Source organism: Ursus arctos, unplaced genomic scaffold (genome assembly GCF_023065955.2).
Source record: "Ursus arctos isolate Adak ecotype North America unplaced genomic scaffold, UrsArc2.0 scaffold_2, whole genome shotgun sequence".
Taxonomy (NCBI): Eukaryota; Metazoa; Chordata; class Mammalia; order Carnivora; family Ursidae; genus Ursus; species Ursus arctos.
The window spans coordinates 8,954,059-8,978,196 of NW_026622874.1; the positions used below are offsets into that span (position 1 = coordinate 8,954,059).

General features: G+C 47.3%; 1 protein-coding gene across 6 annotated transcripts in view; it reads right to left on the minus strand.

Annotated features, from left to right (window-relative positions):
- ILDR2 (immunoglobulin like domain containing receptor 2) overlaps positions 1-17,085 on the minus strand; it is a 62,087-nt gene extending 45,002 nt beyond the window's left edge. For 4 of the 6 annotated variants that reach the window (XM_057315342.1, XM_057315341.1, XM_048225279.2 and 1 more), the window contains exons 1-2: positions 16,926-17,084; positions 719-1,051 (exon numbers count right to left, since the gene is read on the minus strand). In XM_057315342.1, the coding sequence (XP_057171325.1) occupies positions 719-1,051; positions 16,926-16,971 (379 nt within the window). In that variant the 5' untranslated portion in view covers positions 16,972-17,084. Of the gene's footprint in view, positions 1-718; positions 1,052-16,925 lie in introns of all 6 variants that reach the window. The other 2 variants (XM_057315344.1, XM_057315343.1) reach the window with 2 other exon arrangements.
- Positions 17,086-24,138: the final 7,053 nt, after the last annotated feature.

The window sequence follows — 24,138 nt, forward strand, 5'->3', positions numbered from 1 at the left end:
TAAGGTGAAAGACTTAGGGCATCCCCAGAAACTGGTCTAGTTCTAGTCCAGTTTTGGGAATAGAAGACTGCTTTCAACTAACCAGGTCTGCAGAAGCCCTTGAAAGCCAGACACATTCCAGAATTACTCTGGACTCCTGGAAATGAGCTGGCTTCACAGGAGTTCCTCAAAATTCAAGTGATCAAATAGATCAGGTCAGACTTGTGGGCCCTTTTCTTGCCCAATGACTTAGGGAGCAGAAGAAAGGGTAGAACTGATACAGAACCACCTGGGGCTTGGGCCAAGGCCTCCATCTGGCTCTGCAGTGTGTGTGCTTACATCCTTTCTCCCAGCAGAGGAACTTCTTAGGGAAGTCTGCTTTCTGAGTTTGGGAAAGGGCCATAGAGGCTGATGTTAAGGCATATTTGAGAACATTCTTCGACTAGAACCTATTTCAATTCAGTTCTGATAACAAGCTCCTCAGACTAGAGGTCAGGTTTGAGAAAGACCATTTCCAAAGCTCATCTCAGTGTCTGTTCTAGATATTATACCCTTCACCCTTTCTCCCCTCACTGTCCCATGGGGGCACTGTCCCGTGCTAGGCTTCTGGATGCTTCCATTTCCCATAAAATCAAAATCTTGAGGGGTTGCAAGGCGGAGAGGCTGACATCCCCTTGTGTTTGGGGCAGCGGAACTAATCTCCCTCCTATTCCTGGATTCAAAGCAGCGGTATCATTACCATGCACAATCGTGATCTCTCTGCCCCTGTAGAACTCTCCCAGGGTGACAGTCGAGCCCTGTTTTGAAGCTACCACTCGAACAGTCCTCCTGCTGTCTAAACAATCCAAGTAGGGGTCCCATTCCAGATTTCTTTTGCTGAGAGACTGGGCCCGGGGAGAGGACATGCCCAAGGATTCCCCCATGCGATCCTGGCAGTAGGACTTGAACTTCCATTGCACGACTGCAGGCTGATGGGAGGATGTGGAGAAGTGGCAGCGAAGCACAGTGGGCTGAAAGAGCATGGCCACCTTCTTCTTGTCAAGCACTGTGACTTGAAGGCCATCTGCCATGGCTGCAAAACAGAATGAATATATGCAAATGGTATCCACATTCTGGATCCCACCTCACACCACACAGTCACATCTTTCCACTTCACCTCCCTAACCTGTCCCTTCCCTCTTTCTCCGTCACAGTTAATGGCATCAATATCCACCTGGTTGTGTTGTCCAGAAACCTGCCTTCACTCCCAATATCCAGTCACTAAGCCATATCCACTTGATCTCTCTCCATCTCTTTTTTTTAAAGTTTTTATTTATTTGAGAGAGAGAAAGAGAGAGCATGAGCACAAGCAGGGGAAGGGGCAGAGGGAGAGGGAGAAGCAGACTCCCCGCTGAACAGGGAGCCCGACCTGGGGCTCAATCCCCTGAGATCATGGCCTGAGCCAAAATCAAACACTTAACTGACTGAGCCACTCAGGCACCCTTCTACTTGATCTCTTAACATCGTTAATCTTTCTTCCCTTCTCTTTGACCTCATTACCGTTGCTTTTGTTGGTGCCTCTTCATTTCTTGCTTATATTACAATAATCTCTTGTCTGGTCTCCCCACTTACAGTTGCCCATATGCCATTCATTCTCCTTGCTATATAATTCAGATGATCTTTCTAGATCTAACTGCTATGGCTCTCCTTCTCAAAACCCTTCCCTAAACCTCCATAGCCTTCAGGATAGAACCCAAAGTTCCTGGAAAGGCGAGGAAGGTGCTCCATCACCTAATCCCTCTTACCTCCTCAGCTTCACTTCTGGTGGCATTTCTATTTGAGCACCAAGGTTAACCAAGCAAGTAACAGGTTCCCCAAGTGGGACTTGCTATCTCACACCTCTAGATCTTTGCACATGGTACTCCTAGTTTCTGGAATGCTTCTTTCCTCGGGAAACTCTTTTCCACCTTTCAAAGCTCAGGTTAAAGGCTTTCTATAGGCCTTCTCTGACCCTCAATTCGTTAGTCTCTTCCTCCTTTGTGCCATCAGAACCCCAGCATCTTCTAGACATTTCTTATAATTACTTTGCAAATATTTATTTTCATGCTTGTCACCCCTAACAAACTTGTAAGAAACGTGACTTATCTTGCTGTCCCAGCTTGTGAAGCCCATAAGTACTTAACAAATATTTGATAAATAAAGACCGTGGAGCTGGAAAGTATGACTTCAGGAGAAAGTGACTTCCCTTCCAGCTGATAACCAAGCAAAGGGGACAGAGATGAAGGGAAAACGAAAGCTTTAAGAGAAATGGAGATTTTCAGATCAAAAGCACTAGACTAAGTTCAAAAGCTTTGAAGGGTAATAAAAAAAAAAAAGTGAGAAAAAAAAAAAAAGCCTGAAAGTAGATGAGAAGTTGAAGTGATGAAAAGATCCAACCTGCGGCCAAGAAAGAGGGAAATTTCAGTGAATGGCAGACCAGGGGGCTGTTTGAGAGGCGAAAGGTCTCTATTAAGTCGAGATCTAGAAATTCCAAGCAAAGAGAACTTAACTTTCTCAGTTGAATGGGAGAGTCAAGAGTTTCTAGCTTAATCTGACATTAGAAGCAGAAACAGAATGATGATGAGAGGCAGAAAAAAGGAATATGAATAGAAAGGCATGATAAAAAGGTTCTGAATTAAATCCAGGAGGCTGCCGAGTCAGCTTCAGCAAGCTTGAGACAGAAAGTTTCACCTTAGAATTACAGTGGACTTGAGACACACAAGGAAAGACTAGTTTCCACGGGGCGCCTTCCATCCTTTATGACTGCCAGTGTTCAAAATGACATCCTGCAAGCACACTCACTCTCATGGTGCAAACACACATTTATTTATGAATGTCTCCTATGGAAGCCCCCTCGACAAGGACAAAATACCACATTTGTGCTCATGTCTTCTGATTTCCAGACAGTGTCTCTCCATTATGAAAAACTAGGTTCTAATTCTTCTGGGGAGAAAACAGTTTCTGCATTCTGTGGAATGAGGAAGTACGAATATTTGAGATTTACCAAATCTTAGTGTTTTGAACCTACCAAGTACTACGAAATAAATGAAGGAATGCATGCACAAATGAATGGCTCTTACTATGGGAATTTCTAGGATTTTGTAGAGAAAACCAGTTAAATGTGTCATCGATAGCATGGTATGGTAAAATAGCATTGGGATCAAATAGATAGGGGCTTTGAATCCCATCTGGCCATCCACTAGCAATGAGGCCTTACCGAAGCCTCTTAAGCAGCCCTCCCTTACAAAATGAGCCTCATAATCCTTACTCACAGGGTTGTTAACAAACAACCGGCAGGGAGAAGACTCTAGAGGTGAGCACTGTGACCAGGACCAGTACTGGTAGATCTCAAACACTAATCCTCCCTCCCGCTTCCTGCCTTTTCTCTCACCTCCCACACTGAGGCTCCTGAATCTCCATGGATGTTCACCACCAATAGGTTTGATTACAGCCAGAATGTGTAGATCAGCCCCAACGAGGGGTAAATAATTCCTCTCTGGAAGCTCACGGAAGAATCTCAACTTCTAGGCTCCATAGTTTCCACCCCCCCACCCCCAACTATTGATGCAGCTCATTCCACTACTCCTTAGCTCACAGAGCTGGATTGGGAAAAGAAATTTCTTTACAGTTTCTCCTTAAATTCTATTGCCTTAATTCTTAACTTTGCAATTCTTCTCCAAATCCTTATTCACGCTCCAATTTGCCAGGTAACAAAAGTGGGACAGAGGTGAAGGGACTTTAATTAGCAATGGTTGGGGCTGGATAACCAATCACAGGCATTGCTCCCAGTACAACGCTTTGTCCTGGACCACACCACCTTTCTTCTCTGCTACCTATTCAAGCTACACGTGGGAAATCACATCTCCTGGACTTTGTAGGATAAATAAAATCAGCAAAGGAGGCAAGTGCTAAATAAAAGTGTTGTAGGGTTTTCTGTTCGTTTTGTTTCGTTGGGTTTTTTTTTTTTTTTTAACAGAGAGTTAAGTGTGGGGTTTTGTTCATTAGGTGATTACTAAGAATAACCTCCTTCTCACGTCTGTTCTCTGTTAATGAGATGAGTCACTTGAGCAAGTCACTGGACTCCCTTAATATTTTTTAAGGGGGGGGGGAGCAGCAAAGGGAGAGGGAGAGAGAGAACCTCAAGCAGGCTCCACACCCAGCATGGAACCCGATGTGGGGCTGGATCTCACAACCCTGAGCTAATGACCTGAGCCGAAATCAAGAGTTGGACACTTGACTGACTGAGCCACCCAGGCGCCTTTGGACTCTCCTAGTTATTCACAGAGGTTAGTTGGTTCTCAGCTTATTCCATGACATACAAGATAAATCCATGTCCCAAAGAATTAAGGAATACAGTGTCAGAAACATCTGCCTTTTTATAACATGAGAGTTAAAGGTATGGATTTTGGAGAGAGTCCTAAATTAGAATCCAAGCTCTACCACTTCCTAGCTGCAGGAGCTCAGGCAAATTTCCCAACTCATGAATTTCAGTTTCCTCACTGGTAAATATGTCCTCCCTGGTACATAATAATCGTAACTACCTGATGGAACTGACTGAGGGTCAAATGAAATTTTAAACGAAGCACTTAGGATGATATGGTATATAGTAAACACTCAGCAAATGTAGCGATTGCTGCTGCTGTCAAGAAGAGTCTGTTGACTTCTGTGAAGCTATGAAGGTGCTGGGAGATGCTGAGTGTGTATAGTGCAGAATGGGCAAAGCTGAACAGGAATGCCAGAACAGGTATAATTAGGAGTTCAACAGTGATGGTGCCTGGGCAGGCACATCACGGCGCAGACACACACGCACCTCCTGGAAATCAGAAAACGAAGGGCAACCACGCGCGTACGTGTGCAGGTGTAATGGGAATCCTGGGACTCTAAGCTAGGGATAAATCTGGACAACTGGAGAGGACAGGACCAGAAATTTCAAGGAAAGGCCAGTTCATTTGACCTTTAAGGAAGGTCTAGAGTTAGAGAGAAAGCTGAAAATGCCAGTCTCTGCTTTAGCTCTCTAAACTTCAAACTGTAGGATGAATGCCACCCAGTTCTTGTGCCTGCCCTGGCCATGACTCTTAGGACCCCCATTCCCATTGGGGGGTGGGATCTAGAATTGCTCTTCTGGCCCTAACCCTGAATTCCAGGTGAGGGCTTTGATTCCTTACACCCCTAAGCAGCATCTCTTTCGCTTAACCTATGTTTATCGTGGACTCTTTCCTCCTGATTTTCAAACCATTTGCCCAAGTGGAACTGAGGGCTTCCTCTGAGCTCCAGCCTGTTTGCTTGGGCCATGATACCAGCCCCTTCGCCAGAGGATTTGGTATTGTTTCCTATATCCCTTACACACGACTGAACCACATCTGAAACTGATGTGGCTAACTTCAAAAATACCTCTTCATGGGACCTCCATTCCTACCTCCAGATCAGGCCCCTCAGAGATGGTACATAATTGGGGTGAAAACTAAGATGGACAAGCCCGCACGCACGCTGAGATCTGGCCTGGAACACCCAACCTCTGGTTCCCACTTCCAAGAGATCTGCCCTGGGGTAAGGTTAGTGTCCTGAGCTTTGGTCCTACCTCCTACAGAGTTTTTCCGATTTCACCACTTGTCAGACGCCAAAACCTAGTACTTCTTATGCTGCAGTCTATAGAGGCTAGTAAGAATATTTTTGTATGCCAGGTAAACAAAAACGTTCAGCCTCTTTGTGGTGTTCATCTGTGTATTGATCTAAGGAATCTTATCCATTCCCACGGTTCCAACTATCATTGTGTCTCAGACCCTTAACTCTCTGAAGCCTCATCTGCATGTTTTAACGGATACTTCAATTTCAACGTCTAACCCCATTCATGATCTCTTTTCCCACTCCTTGCTTATAAAGCAATCCTTCCTCTCCCCCAGCTCCTTTGCCAGTATACCCCCATCCTATCACCTCAGATAGAAATTGGTGCTTTGATGATTTCCTCTCTGTCCCCGAATACATTTGGTTGGTCACTAAATCTCAACATCTCTCAAATTTGACCCTTCTTTATTTCCACTGCCACCTCCTTAAATTAGGTTTCTATTCCTTCTACTAGGTATTAATTAGGAAATGCTCACTATGTGTCAGAAATTGCGTTAAGCATTATTCATGTAGTATCGTCATGAATTTTTTCAAAAAATTCTATAAAGTCGGTATTACTATCATACTCATTTCACAGATTAAGAACTCGAATCCCAGGGAATGTATGTATCTTCCCTATGATCTCAGGGTTAGCAAGTGACAGTCAGCTATGAACCCAGGCTGACTGGCTGCAAAGCTCTTAACCATCACTTTACATAGGCCTTCATTCCTTCTCGGTTTTATTATAGCCTCCTAAGTGGCCTCTGTACTTCTGGCCCAACATACTCTCCACACTTTTCATCTAGAGTTGTTTAAAAAAAACAAAACAGGGGCGCCTGGGTGGCACAGCGGTTAAGCGTCTGCCTTCGGCTCAGGGCGTGATCCCGGCGTTATGGGATCGAGCCCCACATCAGGCTCCTCCGCTGGGAGCCTGCTTCTTCCTCTCCCACTCCCCCTGCTTGTGTTCCCTCTCTCGCTGGCTGTCTCTATCTCTGTCAAATAAATAAATAAAATCTTTAAAACAAAACAAAACAAAACAAAAACCTAATCATGTCCATCCCGTGCTTTAAGGCCTCCGTTGATTCCCCATTCCTTCCAGGACGAGACCTGAATGCCTAGACATGGCATATATGGTCATCCCTGTGATCTGGCCCCAAGCACACTCCAGATATACGAAAATAGTTTTCATTCTTTAACTATCAATCTGCTCTTCCTTTCCCCCAGGGAAGCACGGAGCATGTAACTGAAGGAAGACCTGGCAGCCAGAGAGAGAGGCACTGGGTGTGGGTCCTGCAAGGCTGGCACTCTGAGCCCAGGCCCTGGTGACACTGTAAGGGACTTCTGTGTCAGTGCTCTTACAAAGAGATTTACAAGGGTGAGGAAAGAAACCTGTGTTTCATCCTACAAACGAAGGCAAGTCGTGCGGAACACTGGAGAAGAACGGTTAGGGAAGAGAGCGAAAGACAGAAAAAGGAGTGAAGCAAGGCAAGGGATCGTCCTGTATAGAAGGCACCTGTCAAATGAGGATTTCTGACTGCAAGCTGCACCAGACACCATACTGACGGTCAGAAGTGACGGCTGGAGATTACGTGCTCTTGTGCATTTGCAGAGGGAACCCTCATTCTCAGACCCCCAGACCATTCCTGGAGGACACCATACTGACGGTCAGAAGTGACGGCTGGAGATTACGTGCTCTTGTGCATTTGCAGAGGGAACCCTCATTCTCAGACCCCCAGACCATTCCTGGAGTGTTTGCTGTGCCGTTGATGCACAGAGAAACTGCCCTTGACTACTGAATTCAAATTCAATCGAAAACATATTTTAAAACACTATGTTAAGTTCTGGGAAAATCGATTGGAAAGACCAGTCCCGGATCTTGAGAAATTCAATATAAACTTTATTTCTAACTCCAAGGCCCCTGAGGGCAGGGACCAGGATTTGGTTGACTCTGATCCCCAGGATAGAGCCAAGCCACAGAAAATGGGTGAAGCTCACATAATGTGGAAAGAATCAAAGAATGAAAGAATAAATGAATAAATGAAGGAGTGAGTCTGAATGACCTTTCTTAGCAGGTTACCCCCGGTAACTGACGAATACCTAGAAAAGCTGCCTAAAAGTGGAGTGATGAATGACAGCTCAGAGAGCAGCCCCCAACCCAGCTAGTCACTAGGCTAGGGAAGATCACCTCCAAGTGCAGACAGTGTCTCCCTTCATGTGGCAAAATAAGGTCCTGACCCAATCCTCATGTAAAGAAAAGGATTCTATACACAACGGACTGTGTTCTTGCAAGAATAACAAAACCAGTATCTAAAGCAAAGCTGTTCTTATTTTAGCAATCTCATTTTTTCCCAAAGCAAGTTCCTTTTCCCCACTAGTTAATTGGTAAGCTATTCCTGCCTGCCAGCATCTTTTGAGAGGAAGTACGGCCCTATCTTATTTTATTTTATTTTATCTTATTTAAGAGATTATTTATTTATTAGAGAGAGAGAGCACACACAAGCAAGGGGGAGGGGCAATGGCAAAAGGAGAAGCAGACTCCCCGCTGAGGAGGGAGCCCGACGTGGGACTCGATCCCAGGACCCTGAGATCATGACCTGAGCCGAAGGCAGACACTTAACTGACTGAGCCACCCTGGCACCCCACATAGCCCCATTTTATAGAAACAGATGACTGCGGAAGGTTATGGAAAATCATCATTGTAAAGATAGGCATCTTTAAAAATTTTGTATACTGCTCATCCATCTTTTAAGTCTTGAAGTCCCAGAAGTGGGATTTTGACCTCAGAATTGCATGTTTCCCAGCATATCTTGGCCTTCAGACTCCTAAGGTTTCTCTTCTTTCAGTATGACGATACAATCTTCCTTCTCCTGCCTTCAAATTAGGTCTTCTTTAAGACATTTATCTTTTGTCTTCTCACTTTTAACATATTGTCCCAGTTTCTTAAGACACTGCTTAGGGACAACGGATGGGCAGGTTTTCTAAGTGTAGGAGATGGATATGAAATAGCCACACATGTCCTCTGGGTTTGGTCCATAGTCCAGATGAGGAAATAAAGCCTGTCCGTCCTCCAGTAGCATTGTCGGGATGGGAGCCAAGTATCTGGAGAAATGTCGCCCTGCAGGCTCAAGGTTTAAAGGTAAAAAAAAGTGCAGATTGGATCTTTCTTTCCCCCCCTAAAAAAATAGAAACTATTCATCTTCCTGATATACCTGGGCTAAAAAATAAAATAAAAAGACTTCACAAAGAATAACAGACATTCCCCTTGGTATTTGCCTACTATCTAAGCCTGATTATCCAGCTTTCCCATTGGTTCTATAAGTTAATCAACTGCCTTCCAGCAAATTCCTTTCCTGCCTAAATTGGCCAGGATCAGCTTCTCCTATTTGCTATCATGACACCTGATTGCTCGACCCATTTTACAGTTAGGGTGACCGGATGTACCATTTGGAGATTTAGAAAAAAATATGACAGCATTCTTGTAAGTTTTCCCCCCAATAGTCCCCAAAGACAGCAATAGCTCCCCTCTTCCATGGGGCTATGGTAAACACCAGTGCTGCCCTTGCCCAAGTAGGCTTTGCTCATGGCCTAGTTATTATTTGCTGCCCATAACTCCGGTACTCATGCATACTGAGTTTGCCATTCATTAAGCATATGTCCTGTGTGTCCAACTGAGCCATGCTTTCCCATTCTCAGCCACCACTGTGCAGATAAAAGGCAGAAGCATATCTCTTTTCTGTCTGATTTGCCTTGTCTTCCAGAGAACTGAAATGAGCTCATGAGTAATGTCTAGCTGGCCTACCTGCTGTTCCAATGGGACCAAAGCTGCACTAAAAGAGGTTAGTCCCTCTCCTGCAAGGCAGAAGTACTTTGGAAACTGTCCTGGTTCATTAGGTGGGTCAGCTTTCTGGAATGGACCAGCTCTTTGGACAGAGCAAACTCCTATAAGAAGTTCTGCTCCACCTTTACCACCTGGATATCTATGCTTCCGGTTTAGATCTCTCACCTGAGCTCCAGACCCAAATACATAACCTCATTCTCCATGTGGATGTTACACAGACACCTCCAACTTGTCACCCTATAGGAGGAGACACTAACTGTCCCCTTCTATTAGTAAAGGAACTTCTCAGGTTTTAATCCATCTAGCCAACCCAACCAAATACTACATTTCCGAGCTTCTCTATAGCTAGTTGTGACCATATATTCAGAATGAAGGTACGTGAGGGGAAGTGACAGGTACAACTTCTGGGCCACCTTCCTAAAGATGCGTCCCAAGCTGCGTGCCCTGACCCTCTGCTTTCCTTGCTCCAACTGGCTGAGAAGGGCTGTCACGGGAGCAGTCTTGGCAGCCGCATGTTGGGAATGGTAGACTCACCTCCAGGAGTTCTGGATTGTTACAGGAGAAAGAAATTATTTTGTGTAAGTTACTATATTTTAGAGTCTCTTTGTTACAGCGACTTAGACTGTGCTTTGGTAAAAATGCAAAATATTAAGCCTTTATCTCCCTCCCTTACATGTTTCTCTCCTGTATTAGTTCATGCCCACGAATGCCATCCCCAGTGATCCCAAGCCACAAACCCGAAGAGATCTTTGACACTCCTGCCCCTTTAACCTGCACATCCAACCGGGCCATCACTATTCCATCTCTAGTCACTCCGTCCACCTCTCCCATCCCCACTGCACCCTGTGACTTCGGGCTCTCGGTATGCCTTGTCTCTCTTTCCACAGGAGATTCCCGGGTGGTCTCTGCTGCAAGTTTGCCCACATCTAACTCCTTCTCTGTACTGTGGTCCAAATGATATTTCCAAAATGCACATCTGTTCATGGCACTCCTTTGCTCCGACCCTTTTAAAGACTCCTTCTAGCCATGTCAGCAGCACAAGGGACAACTGGCCCCCTTTCAGAGAGGACCACTCTCTTTCATTCCTCCTGCGGTGCTAATTCCCCAACCATACTAAAATATTTGTAATTTTCAGAAATCACGTCCTCCCTGATTCTCAGCTTTTGCACATGCTATTTCCTCTGTAAATCCCCCTTCTTCCATCCCACTTTTCCCCCTAGTAATTCCTACGTATCCCTCCAAACTTGCTCAGCTATCACTTCCTCTAGAAGTTTCTTCTTGCTCTTACCGCAGTCACAGCACCTGGGAGAATGACGTCGCATTTGCCTGAGAATTTCCTATCTAGCTCTCTGTCTACGTCATTCACAGCAAACTCTCCCCTGCAGCCTTTTAAAGACTCTGCTGCATAGCAGGTACTTGACACATTTGCTGAATGATTTAACCCAGTCGATACATCATATTATTTGCTCCCAATTAGTTTTCCCTCCAGACTCTTGCCTTGTTCCCTGTAGGCAGAGTGCACTTACCACTCCAAAAACCCTGGGCTTTTCCGCATGCCATGCCATAAGACATGTCCAAGCAGAAGCTTAAAAGCATGTGCATGCTTGGCTCTGGTCACTCTAGGCCCTCCCCCTACCCTCTTGAGCCCTCCGCCACAACAAAAGCATGCCCAGACAGTGGCCGATCCTTTGTCCTGGGTCTCAGAATAAGAAAGCATTTGGAACTGAGCCAAGTCTACCAATTCTAGCCAATTCACAGCTGACTCGCAGCTGACTTCAGCTCCCATGTAATATGAGCAAAAACTAAACGTTTGCTCTTGTGAGCTATTGGGATTTGGAAGTTGCTCGTTGCTATCTCAAAATGCTGACCAATATACCGATCTGGGGTTCATAATTAGGATTGAGGGCCTACTGTGTACCAAACATTGTGCTAGGAGTTTTACACAATTCCACTTTAATGATCACAACAAACCTGTAAGGTAAATTAATTTCCCATTTTTAAAGCCAAAGAAAATAAGGTAGGGGCGCCTGGGTGGCACAGCGGTTAAGCGTCTGCCTTCGGCTCAGGGCGTGATCCCGGCGTTATGGGATCGAGCCCCACATCAGGCTCCTCCGCTATGAGCCTGCTTCTTCCTCTCCCACTCCCCCTGCTTGTGTTCCCTCTCTCGCTGACTGTCTCTATCTCTGTCAAATAAATAAATAAATAAATCTTAAAAAAAAAAAAAAAAAAGAAATTCAATGAGCTTTAAAAAAAAAAAAAAACAAAGAAAATAAGGTAAACTATGAAGCTAGGATTCAAACCCAGGTCAGTTTGAACCTAATCCCTCTCCCTGCACTGCCTCTGAGTCTGCCTCCCGGTGAGCCAAGGGCATGGGAGGAGTGATGATGCAGGATCCCAGCGGAACGCGAGGGTTCTCCTCCTAATGCAGGCATCTCTTCCTGCAGGACTGCAGACACTGCAGGAGAAGAGGGGAAGCAGCATGCTCTTCTGAGTTCTTCTTTGTTTCTTGGCCCATAAAGAACACTAGTCATCCAAAATGCCTTCTTTCATTTTCAGAGAGCCAGAAGCTATCTCGAAGACCAAAATGTTAAGCAGACATATGCCACAGCGACATCCTGTGTGGCTCCTGGGTGCAGAGCACCAGCCCCTAGTCCCAGATGGGCTCTGAGATGCCAGCAGTCTCTGCTGTCACTGGGTCACATCTTCTGCTCTCCTGTGCCTCACTTCTCATGGATGCCTTTCCTTTAGATCTTAGAATTTAATTGGAAAACCTAAATGCCATCCTTTCTCACTTTTCCCTGCAATATTTCCCTGAGTTCTATGAATTCTGAACCTCACCACCCAGTGCCCTATAATAGACACCATGTATGTTCACCTAAATCAAGAGTTCTACTTTGACCCACCGTAAGCAGAAAAGAATGTTTCCCTTAGATTCTGGTACTTGACACAACCAAGTCCTATTAAGTCAGTGACACTATTTCTTATTCTTTTAATCAATAAGATACCATGGCCTTGGACAAGTTATTTAGTTTATCTGAGCCTTTGTCTTCTTATGTAGAAGTACGTAATATCAGCCATTCTTGCTTAAACTGATCAAAAGCCATAATGTATATGAAAGTCCTTTGACATATGGAAAAGCGTTACAGCGTATAAATAAGCAAGAACAACAACCACATCATACCTTTCTTTATATTCTTGATTGGGGAAAAAGGAGGCATAAAAGCTAAAATGCTGGAAGGAGTGAAAAGGTGAGTGGGTCCTGGAACAAAAAGTTGAGACTAGAAGAGACATCCGGGGGCCATGTTGGCTATAATGGGATTCATCCCACCTGGTCCAAAGTGCTTGCCTTCCTTTACCAGTCCCCAATATAACCACAATTTAAGCGTTCAGAGTGAACCATCTCCTATCCGCCAAGCCCTGAATGCTATTCCATCTTTTTCTCCAAAAATCCTAACAAGAGCTCTCCCTCCCCAGCTGGTGTCTTTCACTCCAATCATTAATGATCAGGGAAAGGCTGAAGAAACAGGCTTTTCACTGGGTGAATTATAAAAAGAAGACTGGACCTGTCACTCTTTAGTTGTGGCTTCCAACTCTTCAAAATTAAATGGAGAAAAGACTCAAAACCATAGAGTCTTAGAACTGAGAGTGACTTTACAAGTCATCTCATTCAACAGATTATGAGACCCAGATCCCATGGATATATAGTCAATCTATGGAGCAGGTAGGACTAGAATCCAATCCTTAACTCCCAGGTCAGGTTTCCTTCCACCAATCCAGTCCTGGTACGAACACTACGAACATGTACTGAGCACTAAGTACTTGCTCTAAGACTACTGGTGTAGTATTGCACTAAGACTGCCCCTATTAGTAATTCCAAGTCTGTAGAAACTAGCCAACCAGCAGAATCATGTGAGTCTAAACTCTAAAGAGTGATACTGAAACAAGCCCCCTCTTCTGGTCCAGAGAGAAGCATCTGGCTGAGAGAAGGAGGGGAGTGGGGAGAGCTGTGATGAAGTGTTAAAAGAAGATGCTCTGGTAAGAGCAAGGTGTCTTCTGCAGGGGAAAGAACAGAGAGGCAAGAGAAATTGAAAGGTATGGAGGACAGGCAAGGAGACAATGGAAGTTGAGGTGTCAGCCATCTCTATAAGCGGTTCTTCCTTCTCCGGGGCAAATATTAAAGCTTTAACTCTCCGCATCCAAACGTCTCGGGCACATGGTCACCAGGCATCTACCTGAATGCAAACCAGACCAGGTAACAACCACCCCTGGATACCTTCTTCCTCCTGGAGGCTGAGTTAGGAGCCAGCGTGAAGCAGCTCCCAGCACTTGGTGCAGGTCTCCGTGACTGCTTGGCCACGGCTACTCCATCCCCGTGTCCTGCCACCAGGCTGCGAGCGCTGGAAGGCAGGGCCGTGTCTCATCGGAAGACCTTCTGCTTCTGAATCAAAATCACTGGAGCCACTGACTAGACTGACAACTCTTGGAGGGGGAAGACGGTGTCTTCTCTCTCTCTCTAGCCTCAGCACCTATCTTAACACTTAGGAAGCACAGGAATTGAATATGTGCCTGTAGACTGGATGAATAAAGGAATGAATAAAACCAAAAGGTGTACCAAAGGACGTGCTAAGAAAGCAAGGCATCTTCAGCACAGAAAGACCCAAGAGTCTCCAGGAAAATGCATCGCCTGCTCCCCACCCGCGAGTGTGTGTTCACGGGGTGGACACGGCGCCAGCCTTTCTCACAGCCTGTGCTGCCAGGAAAGGAGGAAACGCCATCCGCGTTCAGGAACAAAGACCGAGTGAACCCTCCTTCAGGTCCTACGGCTGGATGGCACCTGTTGCTAGAATAGCAGCTGAGAAGCACTGCGTTTGCTCAAAACAACAACAATTTATTACAGGAAGCAGCGTCGCGATGACAATAAGAAATCATGAGGCTAAGCATACAGCAGAATTTCAGCAACGAAAGACAAGGAAGGAGCTGCCTGAGACTGAGGGAAAAAACTAAAGTGTTGATTAGAAATTGCTCAGCCTGCATTAAAAGAGACAAACAGGGGAGGGGGGAGGGAGGAGACAGAGAGAAAGTGGGGGAGGAGAAAGGGAGGGAGAGGGAGAATGAATGTGTCGTCCTCCCCCCCCCCCACTCTCTGACTCATTTTTAATCTGTCCTCTTTCTCCCTCCCTTTGTACCACCCCCTCAAGAGAGAATTCATTGATTGGGCTGGACTGAAATTTCTTACCTTTCCTCTCATGGTTTTGCTGGGAACGATGAGTCTGAATCCCTCTCATCCTTGACTGCTCCTCTCCCCCACCCCCCAGCCGCCATTGTTAGCTCCTCTACTTTGCTGAGGCTGAGAGGGAGGCAGCTTGTCCGGCAGCACTACTGACAGGCTGACGGGCTGAGGGGGGAAGCAGACGCTGGGCTCAGGGGATGCCTGCAGCGCTCGGTGGGATCTTGAGAGCCAGCCTCACGTGCAGAGCGCGAAGCCCAGCCATCTGACAGCTGAGATGGCCCTCGGAACTAACCTGTTGCCTGCCACCAGGCAAGAGAAGGCACGGACAAAGCAGCAACTCCCCTCAAAATACACACGAAACAACCAAAAAACCCAGAGAGGCAGCTTCGAAGAGTGCGCATGGGACTGGCCTGGGGTTCGGAGAACTGGGTTCGAGTCCCTGCTCCATGACACATTTGCTCTGTGCCTATTATCTCTCTGGGTCTCCATTTCTATAAACTGAGAGGGCTGGCCCAGATGGCCTGCGGCCCCTTCCAGTGATGTGACTTCATCTCATCAACAGCTGTTGGCCATCTAGCAGGGCTATAGGTTCCCCTCCTGCTCCCACTCCCTGCAAATCCCTCAAGTGCTTTTCTTGGGCACACCCTGGGGTGTCTGGAAGAGCATCTCTGACGTACAGCCCTCCCGCCCCGGGATGCCTAGTTGACCTCAGGGAGGTGGTGATACGGGCTTCAGGCCTAAGTTCCCTTCTAGCATGATAACACAGAAGTAGAGGCAAAGCAAGGACATTCAGAATCAGTGAGGGTGGAAGTGGAAGGCACTGGGAGGCCAGGGGAGTGGGGAGCCGTGGATCAGCCAAACCCTGAAATTAGAGATGATTCATATTTGAATAATGTGGGACGGATGAACTCAGAGCAGCCAAGAGAAGAGGCTAACTCTGTAGACGAGCCCTGCCCACCCCCATTCCCTAAAGCTAAAGCCAGCATGGAGCACAGCCAGTGTTAGGTGTCCTTCATTTGGAATGGGGGGGGGGGGACAACTGAGGCAATCGATAATCTTATTCTGAAGCTAAGGGAAATATAGTTTTTGCTTTTCTTCTTAAATACATTTTACTCTCTTTCAAGGACTGCCTCAGATATTTTAAACTTCTTACTGACTTGATTTTTCCAAATCTTCTGATTGATGCCCCCAGAGGGGACAGAACTTCATTTTGGGGGGTGCCATTTTCTGTTTTCTCTCCTGCCCTGCACTGCTCTCACCCTGTCCCTGAAACCTTTCTGATCCCTTGTTCCTTTCCTCCATCACTCTGTCTCCACCTTGCTTGGAATCTTTGTCTCAGCCCCTTCCCAACTACCCGAACCTTCCTTCTTACCCATCCTCACCAGCACCCAAGCTGGGCTACTTTGTGAATCTCTCAGGGCTAGCCACCCTGCCTGGCCACTGGCCCCTCAAGCTCGCAGGACCCTCGTGTGAGCCTTTCCAGACCTCAGGCGGGTGGGGAGAAAGTTCACCCAAAGGGAGGGGGAAACACGGAGTATCCAGCTAGCGGAAGTGACTTTAATGCTGGGGAGAAGCTCTACCTTCTGATCTCTGCTATCTCTGCAATTTCTCTTTATTGGAGGAGGGGAGCTTGTTTATTTCGGGAGGAAGGTTCTTCTCCGCTATGGGACCACTCCTCAAATGGTACCAAGCGCGAGAGAGCAGGGCCCTAAACTCCACAACCAATCGAGCCTCCATCCCCATCTCCCTCCTCATCCCGCCCCAATGCACCCCCCGGAGCCACAGAGATAACGCCGCTGGGTCTCCTGGCTTCTCTAGCGAAGGAATTAGGGAGACACTCCTCCACCCCTCACCTCCAGAAAACCAGTTTTCTTAATTAATGTCTCCTCTGAGCTTTCTTTTTTTTTTTTTTTTTTTTCTAACCAAGCTCTTCCCAGGGCCCACAGCATCACCAACTCAGGGTAAGACCGAGAAGAACCGTTGTGTGGAAGAGGAAATGCCCAAACGACAGAACAAGCTCCTGAGGAGTCAAACACCTTCATCTCCATCCGTCTCACTTGTAGTGGGGTTCTCCCCCGCCTCCTCCATCATTCTAGCACACACACACACACACACACACACACACACACACACACGGCCCCTTCCCCCACTTACCGCCGACCTGCTAAGCAGCTTTCAGCCCAGCCAGGGGGAAATGGGGGTGGGGTGGGGTGGGAACAGCGGCCCCAAGGGAATATGCGTAAAGTTATCGGCCTCTACCTGTTAGCCAGAAGAGAGCGATCCACGCCAGCACGACCCCGTCCATGTTCCCCAACTTCCCATTCAGATGAAGGAGCGGGCGAAGCGGGGAACGGCCGCGGCGTCAGGCTCGGGGTAAGCGGGCGGCAGCGGCAGCGGCGGGGCTGCGGCCGCGCGCGCGAGCGGGCCCCCGGCGTCCCCGGGCGCCGCCGCCCGCCGGGCCCGCTCGCCGCCTGCCGAACGCGCGCTGCCGCGGGCTCCCCGGCTCGCCGCTGCTCCCGGCGGCGCTCCCGCACGGCCAGGCAGCGAGCGCGGCGCGGGGCGAGCGCCTCCCGGCCGCAGAGCCCGCCGCGCGGGGGAGCTCGGCCGCCGCCGCCTCCTCCCGCCCGCCGCCCGCCGCCCCGGGGCTTCCGAAGTTTCTGGGTCACGTGCAGGCCCCGAGGTCGCGCCGAGTGACAGTACACCGGGGGAGAGGGTGCGGGGGAGGCGGCCGGGCGGGCTGCGAGGAACCGGGGGCCGTCGGCGTCGCTCCGCCCGGGGGAGGCAGGCGTCCGGGACCCTGCGGAGTGGGGGCTCGGGGGGGGGGGACGTCCGTCAGGGGACGCAGGTGGCTGTGGCCAACCTCAAGCGGGAGAGGGACCGACGCAAGAGGGGGGGAACCCGTGGGGACTTGGCATAACTTGTCACGGGACTGCGCCTAGCGGGTCCTCCGGGCAAAGGTGTTTGCGGCTGCTGTGCCCGCGTCCCTCCGTCTGCTTCCCTTCTGGGCAATGCAAGGACACCAGAGGGTCTGCGGCATCCGGGAAGTTAGGAGGGAGACCCGCGCTGCACCCTTCTCCTGTGAGAACGCTGTGAGGCATAAGAAGGGCATATAGCTCTTCAACAGAAAATATGTAAAACTAGAATGAAATAAACAGTGATGGCATTTCCATGTGTCCAACTCTTAATCGTGAATCGGCCTTTCGGCTTAGATCAAAGGCGTTTGTCCAATACTTTACAGTTCGCAGGGCGCACACAGGGATTATTTCCATTTTTTAAGCGGATCTGTCACATGTATGTAGGAAAGGAGTCTGAATGTCTATGTCGAGAGACAAGGGAGAAGAAACTTATGCTTTGCTTAATAAGCTTGTATTAAGCATCTACTAGGTCCTAAGAACCAAGGCTACAATGTAAATAAAGCTAGGACTTCCTGTCGTTATGCTTCATCTTGGGTCCAGGAGAGGGAGGAAGGTTACGCCCTTAAACACATGTTGGTAGTAAAATGGAGCAAAAGTGATAATGGAGACATAGCAAAAGTTCCCTCAGAACACAATGCAAGGAGCAATTTGGGGGAGGGGGCAGCACCTCAAGAAAGGAATGGTAACATCTTCATTGGCGTTTGCAGAACGGGGAAGATTTGGACTGTTCAGGGATTGGTGGTGGAAAGGGGGCAGGATAGGGAATTCTGGACAGAGTAAAGAAAGGAGACAAGGCAGAAAGGTGTAAAATTGCCTCAGAAAACAGAGTAGTTCTAGGCTTGAGGAGAGTTCCTGGAGAGAAAGACTACACACTTTAGAATGAATTTACATGTGAGACACGGATGAGATGTGAACATCAGAAATGGTGAGAAAGGACTCTGGCCACTGATCTTTTAGGACTGCTTGACATCTGAATTCCCTTCTTATTGAGACAGGGAAACTAAAAGGACCCATGAAGGACTGTGTTTTTGCTCCTTTTCCTGCCTTTATTCTTGCAAGGACCTTACACGTGTCTTATAGTGCAGGTAATGTATGTCCTGCTTATACAGGTCAAGGAGTTAATGATTTCTTTGGAGTCTTTCTGCACAATAGATTACATCTAAGGAGTGACTGGGTGAGGTCATCATGTAGACCACTAACTCCAGACATCTTGATGCCAAGACCCCTGGCTCTAGGGCATAAGTAACTTATGGAGGACACCTGAGCACTCGCCCTTGTTTTGACTGGTTCCTGGATATATGAGAAGACATGTGCACCAGACCAGAATCCTCAAAAAAATACTCAGACCCCGAGCAAAGACAAGACTCATTCTCCTTTTCCTTTCCGAGTCCCTCAGATGCTCTGTCAGTATCTACGCTCTGTCTTCAGTAAACTCTCTTCTCACTTCTTGTCAGCTCAGGTTTGATTTCTATCCCATCCTGCACAAAGCCAAGGACCTTCTTAGCTGGTCCTGTGGGACCCCCTCTGGGTCCTCAGACTCAGCCTGCCTCCATCATTGGTTTTTAGAAACTCCAACCGTGGAAGCCAGAAAGTCTAGAGCCACTTCCCCAGCCACCCCAGCTGGGGTACGGGCCCAGGCCACAGGCCTGGCCAGGGACCCTCACGCTCAGAGCTTTTTGAATCTGTAGCAAGTGATAAAAGGAGCGGACACAGCAGAGAACCAGGTTTCACCCCCAGTCTTCTGAAGCAGCTGTGACCGAGGTCAGGCCACCAGGTTGCTCTGAGGTGCGATTTTGGCTGTGGTCTTGCACGTGCACATCGCTCTGGGTTCCAGCCCATTTTCTGCACCTGGCTTTTCAGCCTTCCTGGCATCTGTGTGAGCCACCCAATATCCTTTCATAAATTCCCTTTCTGTATGTTTTGGCCAGAGATGATTTCTGATACTTGTAATTAAGAACTCTGACTGATACGTTACGTGAGAGAGATCTGGAGGACTATTTCCTTTCCTAAAGAAGAAAAATAAAATAAAGATAGAAAATAAGAGCAAAGGAGGGACCTAACATTCCCTATTAGGTTGTCAGCACAGTTCAAGGTGTTTTACAAGCTTTCTCGGTTAACCCTAATGAAGAAGCTTAGGCCCAAAGAGTTTAATTAACTTCTCTAAGATTAGGCAGCTAGTCGATGGCAGAGGTAGAATTTGAACTGAGGTCTTTTGACTCCAACGCACATGCCCTTTGTGCCATTAACGGGACACCTAGACCAGAGAGTTGATATGACCATGTATTTGTGTTATGCTCTGCCGTCGACTGTATGCGTGCGTGTGACTGTGTGTGCATGGGCAGGGGCACACAATGCCCAAAAGTTTGAGCACTGTTTGGTGTGTAAGCGTACAGAACAATACTATTTAATGCAAAACTGGGACAACTTTTAAGAGTTAAGAAACTGGAAACGGGAGACGGACTGAGAAAAGAGAACCCGCGTGGGCACGGGAAGTGGGAAGTGAGTGCCCACTGAAGAAGTGAGCTTCGAATGCATGCTCTAAGCATGAGCCCATGCGCGTGTCAACAGGGTCTCAGGAGACTCGGGGAGGAGCTCGTGCTAGAGTGAGTCATGGAACACAGGGGCCTTGTCCGCCAACCTGGGGATTTGTTTTCTGTGTGTCACTCTGCATATCCACCTTCCAGCTGGAGAGGAAGAGCTGGTCTAGCCTGCATCTTCCTGAGTGCCTGGGGCTCCCAGCCATCCCTAAGAAGGTGCCAAACCGGATTCAATCACAGTGTGTGCCCATCCCAAATGCACCGTTATTACCAAGCTGATGGAAGGTTAAGAGAAACTTTGAGGGTACACCTAAGGATTCAAAACATTCAGCCTAAGGGACAGCAGGAGAAAAAGGCAGAAAGATGGTATTATTTTACCGTATTGTTGATGGTACAGGGGCGACATCAGAATCCTGGTGTTCGTCCAAGTGTGGTGTTTGAACTCGCAGCATCAGAATCGCATTAAAGTGTTTGCTTAAAATGCAGATTCCCTGGCTCTTGTGAAAACTAAGATCAGAAACTCTGGGTGGGGCCCAAAACACTGCGTCTTAACTGCCTTCCTTGAGCCCTTGTGCAGCCCTCTAGGGTTTCAAAGGTACCACCTCATTACTTTCATTGTTTCCCTGGGGAGCTGTTGAGTCGATGTTTGGAAATGAGCCTCAGATTCAGATCTGCGGATGCTCCAGTTACTCGTTTCTCCTGGCCAGAGAGGACAGGACTCCCAGCAGAGATTAGCTTTTCACAGCCATGCCAGGGTCTGAATCCCCAATACTTGAAGCTCTCTGCTGCTACCAGAGACAAACATGTCAGAACATAGGCGCTGATGGGACCAGAGCAGGACTTGAAGGAAGCTATAGCAAGAATCCTGTGTCCTGGGGATTCGGGGGAGTGGAATAGCTGACTGCTTTGTCAAAGCAGCACAGTCCAGAACAGAATTAGGACGTGAAGAGAAGTGAACCACCGCAAGGAGACATGCTGGTAGCTGGTAGCAACCCCATAGTTATAAATATAATGCAGCTTGAATCCTCTTTAAAACACGAGTTCCTTGCAGGCACACAGGCATGCATCTACGTGAATTCTGCTTAACAAAAGTCTTTTTAAAGCGCACAGATAACATCACGTTTCTACTTCTCCTCTCTGATCTTGACTTCCAGGAAGACTCTATGAAGTGTGACTTTAAAATTGATACCATGTTTCTTATCTAAGTTTTGTTCAGCTTTCCTTCCCTTGTGCTACCTTTTGGGTTTGTTTTCTTCCCCATCAACCACAGCTTCAAAACCACCTTCAATGAATTATAAGTTTTAAGAAATCTAAGTTGAAGCAAGGAACTGAAATAAAAAGATTGGAGATTCTAGGTGCCCTATACTGGAAACCAGAAACATTTTCAATCTGGAAGCCCTTTCATATTGAGGAATAAATTGTTTCATTAAGAAAATGCTTTAAAGAAAGGAAATGCAAATGTAGAGTGCAGGGTGCCAAAAAATTTAAAAAGCTTTACTGCCAAGAACAGTGGTAAGTATATAATAAGTAAAAGATCGGGAAAATGTGCTGAAGATTCCATGTACTTGAAGCAGATTTAACCCAAAAGCCTGCTGTCTCAAGCTTCAAAGCAAACTACAGTGGTGCAGCGTGCTGAATGAGACGGTGTCTGCCTGCCCCATCCTGAGGCCAGACCTCACCAACACTGGGCAGCCTCCGCCTGAGTTAGCTTTCTAATGACAATTTCCCTGCAGAGGACAGCTTCCAAGGACAATGTAGAGAAAAAAAGAGCAGAACATAAAATTGTATTACAGCATGGTCCCAAATACGGGAAATGCAGTTAAAAGAGTCAATGGAAACAACAGAAGACTAAGAATGGTTATCTCTGGGTAGGATTGTCCTGCATTTATATCTTTTGCATAATTTTCTAGATCCTCTAATATTTCTACAACGTAGAAAAAGTTGCTAGACTGTGCCACAATTTACTCAGTTTCTGGGACATCCCTGGAGGAAGGAGAGAGGCACGAAGAAGTGACAGGTGTTTTGTCAGGCCTGTATCTTTAGGCAGATACAAAGCCCCCAAATGTACACCTGCTCTCATTCCGTCTCAATCCTAAGCAGTTAATCAAGTTAATTATGAGCAATTGAAGCCCTGGGAGCCCTTACTGACTGATAGTTCAACTATAATTTCTTTGTGAGTTACAGAGCCAAAGATGAAGTAAGCTTGCTTCTCTTTCAGGAGCCCTATCTCCGGGTTTTGCTTTTGTTTCTTTTTTTTTTTTTTTTTAAGATTTTATTTATTTATTTTGACAGAGAGACAGCCAGTGAGAAAGGGAACACAGCAGGGGAGTGGGAGAGGAAGAAGCGGGCTCCCAGCGGAGGAGCCCGATGTGGGACTCTATCCCAGAACGCCGGGATCACACCCTGAGCCGAAGGCAGCCGCTTAATGACTGCGCTACCCAGGCACCCCTTTTTTAAGATTTATTTACTTATTTGAGAGATAGAGCGAGCATGCAGGGGTGGGAGGGAGAGGCAGAGGGAGAGGGAAAGAGAGTCTTTTTAAGCAAACTCCGTGCTGACCTCAGAGCCCAACTTAGGGCCGATCCCAGGACCCCAAGATCCCCACCTGGGCCAAAACCAAGAGTTGGACTCAACCAACTGCGCCACCCAGGGGCTCCCTTTTGTTTCTTTTTGTTTCAATGTTAGTGTCCTTTGGAGACCTGAACGACATCAACAGCCCCCAAAATCAGCAGTAGAGCAGGCTTAGTGATGGAGCAGTATCCTTTAGCCCAAAGGGGAAAGATGAAAGAGGGCCTGTCTTCCTGTATTTTATCAAGGTTTTGGGCACTAGGCGTTGATGATTAAGCCAGAGGATTGCTTCTTAGCCCTACACATTCTCCTAGAGGCCTTCCTCCCCAGCACAGGTCAAAGATGGGACCTAAGAGAGGGAAGTGAGTGAGAACGAGTATGTCCTCTGATGCCCTCACCCCCAGAAAACAGGCAGGGAAGGGAGCTGGAATGAGAGAGCTGGAACACTGAGCATAAAAAAGAAACAGCTCAAACAAAAGACAGGTCATTTGTGGGCTCTCAAAAGCTGGTGTTAAAAAACAGCAGCCTTGACCTTTGTGTTGGCGTTGTGCAGAAGGCTCTCTCCTAGAATTGTTAATTTCATACTCCCACCCCAGTTCTGAGTGAGTGCCTTAGACACAGAGATGATCGATGTGGATTTTTGTCTAATTATTTACAAACTTTTTAGGGTCTTTTTCCCTTTTCCTCATCTTTTCTTCTCTCTTCCCTGAATTCATTCATTTAGTCCATACACATTTATTGAGCGCTTACTATATTCTAGATACTATGCTGTCTAGAGATTAAAGATGAAAGGAATTTAAAAATGAATGAGTCACAGCCCCTTGTGTAGAAAAGTTTACAGTTGAGATGTAGCAATGTGTGTGTGTTGGGGTGGGGAAGAGTCAGACATACAGTCTTTAACTGTGATGGTGCGACAGGACCTATATTAGAATAAATGCCAGGTATGGTGTAGAACAAAGAGAGAGGGGTCAGTTACTCACTAGGAATGCTGGTCGGAGATCTCCTCAAGAAAAGGTCATCTCCGAGCTAAGTCTTAAACACGATCTGGGCAGAATTTCTAAAAGCAGGAGTAAAGCAGGAGGGAGTGCAGACACAAGCAACAGGCACAGAGCAGAGTGGGGTCTGCTGCCTGGACCATGGTTTCACAAAGGGCAGAGTCAGCAATAGGGCCAAAAAGGGAGACTGAAGTCAGACCAAGGGGAGCCACGTTGCCAGGTTTTTTTTTTTTTTTTTAAATATTTTATTTATTTATTCAACAGAGATAGAGACAGCCAGCGAGAGAGGGAACACAAGCAGGGGGAGTGGGAAAGGAAGAAGCAGGCTCACAGCAGAGGAGCCTGATGTGGGGCTTGATCCCACAACGCCGGGATCACGCCCTGAGACGAAGGCAGACGCCCAACCGCTATGCCACCCAGGCGCCCCGCCAGGTTTGAACTTAATTCCACAGGCTAT